Source organism: Montipora foliosa, chromosome 12 (genome assembly GCF_036669935.1).
Source record: "Montipora foliosa isolate CH-2021 chromosome 12, ASM3666993v2, whole genome shotgun sequence".
NCBI lineage: Eukaryota > Metazoa > Cnidaria > Anthozoa > Scleractinia > Acroporidae > Montipora > Montipora foliosa.
The window spans coordinates 32,808,549-32,811,048 of record NC_090880.1 but is presented as its reverse complement, the minus strand read 5'-3'; the positions used below and the strand labels follow the sequence as shown (position 1 = coordinate 32,811,048).

Sequence of the window (2,500 nt, the reverse complement as noted above, 5' to 3'; positions counted from 1 at the left end):
AACCGGAAAACCGGTCGCACAGTCTAGATGCGCTGTATATAATTTCTCGCCTACTAGTGATAACACTTAGGGACGTGATTCGGACAAAAGCGTACATTGTGACCAGAAGATAAGAACAATGTCGAAGACTTGAGCTTTCTAAAATCACGTTACTACAACTGCAGAACATCCGGCCACCATTGTATTCTTGTGGCGTTATCCTTTGAAGAACGAAGCATATAACAATACACGCTATTCATCTGCAAATAAGGGGACGGGTATTCTAGAATCCACTCAATCCGTGACACTGTTTGATGGAAAACCCAAAGCCGGGGTTCGTGTTGAAGACAGCAAGATACATTTTTTGGAATTCCATGAGATTTACCCAATGCAGCTCAGTTGTAATTCGATAATGTAACCATGTAATGACACTGTGACGTACATTCTAATTAAATTCCTTCCAAGCTGTTAGGTTTCAAATCAACGGCCACAGCCACTAAAATCGTTTCAAACTACAAAAAATAACCCCTTGATAAAATTGTTGCCTTTGTGAGTATGAAACTGCTGTATCCGCACATTTGGAATCGTTGATGAAAAGGACAAGAGTTTTTTGTGTTTCTGATGATGTGGAAGCCTCTGTAGTATCAATTCTTGAAGGTACGTTGGTAAATTTTCTTGCACTTTGGGTTTTAACCCTTTTGCAGGAGGGGAATCTGGTGCAACATGCCGGGTAATACTTGGTTATCTTCATGCCAGAACAGGTGCAAGTTCTCCAGCGTACTTCGGCGTTCTCTTGTATTTGTGCACGCGCATTTGGAAAAATTCGAATTCGATCTTCAACGAAGAACTAGTACTCGGTGTTGTTCTTCTGCTGCTCCATTTCTTAAGTCGCTAATTGCAATCGAACGACTTAAGTGGTGCGAAAGTAGATAAGTCAGGACTATTTTGTCACTAAACTTTGCATGCAGTATGATGCACCCTAGCGATCAGTCTGGTGGTGACCAATTTGTAAAAAGTCTCTTATCAAATTGAAAATTAGGCATTTTAGACCGACGTTTATTAAGAAGCACTACTTGGATTTTGGCCAGAACGTTGTTGTGCTCGCGCATTCGCTCTAATCAGCATTTCAAATGCAACTCTCGGAACTTGCAGTCGTTCTTTTTGGGATGTATCGAGAGCGTTGCGTGACATCGAGAAAAAGGAAGCTGCGAAAAGGAACGAACCAAGTAAACCATCGGACTACCTTACTGGAGCCTGGTCGAACCAAAGACCAAGGTCTAAAAACCTACTTGCTTGTATTCCTTAAAATCTTGCACAGCTCAGATGAAGTAGGCGGCCCTTTTCTTCACAAAAGAGCGATTCAATAGCTTAACACCAAAACCTTGCCACCTTTATATCTTTATGACCATGTTTGGCACATTTGACTTTTTAAGGAGTCGCTCCTTCGCCATAGAAACTGATAATACAAGCGAAAGACAGCAACAGTCTCGGCCATTTTCCCACATTTTTGTGAACAAGTCGGGACTTAAAACGAAAGCCAAGAACCCGATTTAGGGCCACCTATATCGGGGATGGAAAATATTTAAATACACACACAAATAGGAAATGCACGATTGTGTTTCTTTGCAAATGTTCAGACCTTCAGGATGCATTGTTCTGCTTTTAAAAATTGACAAAAATCGCAAATTGAGGCTTTATTAAAATGTCTGTTTGGCAGGGAGTGGGATGCATGACTTGAGAGAGGAAATGCACTTGTTGGTCTCGAGGTCACCGAAAGTGCGTGTACGTGGTAAAACCCTGATAGCTTTTTTCATCAGGGCTGCAAAAAACGTTGTAAAACCCTATTGAAGAATGGCAGGGCCTTTCGAAACATTGGCTTTAATTTTATGTTCTTTCAAAAGTTCAATCATCCTTGCTCTTTTTCGTTTTTCATGTGGTATGGCTCCTTGTGTATATTCATGGCATTGTATTACACCTATCGGATCACCAGTGTCAGAATTATCTAAAAGAATTGTTTGCTTTAACCTTGTCAAAGTAGGCGACTCAAGAGTTTTGTAATACTGTTGTTATTTCAAATCCAGATCCCACACAAAAAAATCAATGATGTTTTTTACGGCCAAAATAATTTTTCATCTTTCGTTTCAACGCACTTTCAGGAACACTCGTAGGATGTTTTATGCCAAGCCCATATCCGGCGTTCTATGGGTCTCGCGACCTATAAATACTCCTTTGTTGTCATCGCCGTCACGCGTGAAAAACCCGCTTTTTGTGTATCATAAGCGAATCACATCGCTTGAATTATAATACTTGTCAATCATCTTGTTTTTTTGGATATCTTGTTTTGGACTGAAGATGCAAATGTGTAAGAAATTAATCTGAGAGCAGCTCGGAATATTTTCTTTATTCGGGTATTTTTTTCACCGAAGAGCGTCTTGTTGCTTTTACGGCGAAAACTTTTCCAAAAGCTGTTGGTTTTAAAGACGCGGATTTTCACCGGTTACGAGCGACGCCCTGTGCCGGC

General features: G+C 40.7%; 1 protein-coding gene across 5 annotated transcripts in view; it reads left to right on the top strand.

Moving 5' to 3' along the window:
* Window positions 1-2,500, top strand: part of LOC137978395 (uncharacterized) — a 22,324-nt gene that overhangs the window by 2,615 nt on the left and 17,209 nt on the right. Inside the window, exon 1 of one of the 5 annotated variants that reach the window (XM_068825287.1) lies at window positions 1-636. This exon is cut by the window's left edge and continues 39 nt beyond it. The exons of 2 other annotated variants lie outside the window; for them this stretch is intronic. In XM_068825287.1, the coding sequence (XP_068681388.1) occupies window positions 570-636 (67 nt within the window). In that variant the 5' untranslated portion in view covers window positions 1-569. Of the gene's footprint in view, window positions 637-2,308 lie in introns of those variants that run through there. 2 more of the 5 variants (XM_068825288.1, XM_068825289.1) reach the window with 2 other exon arrangements.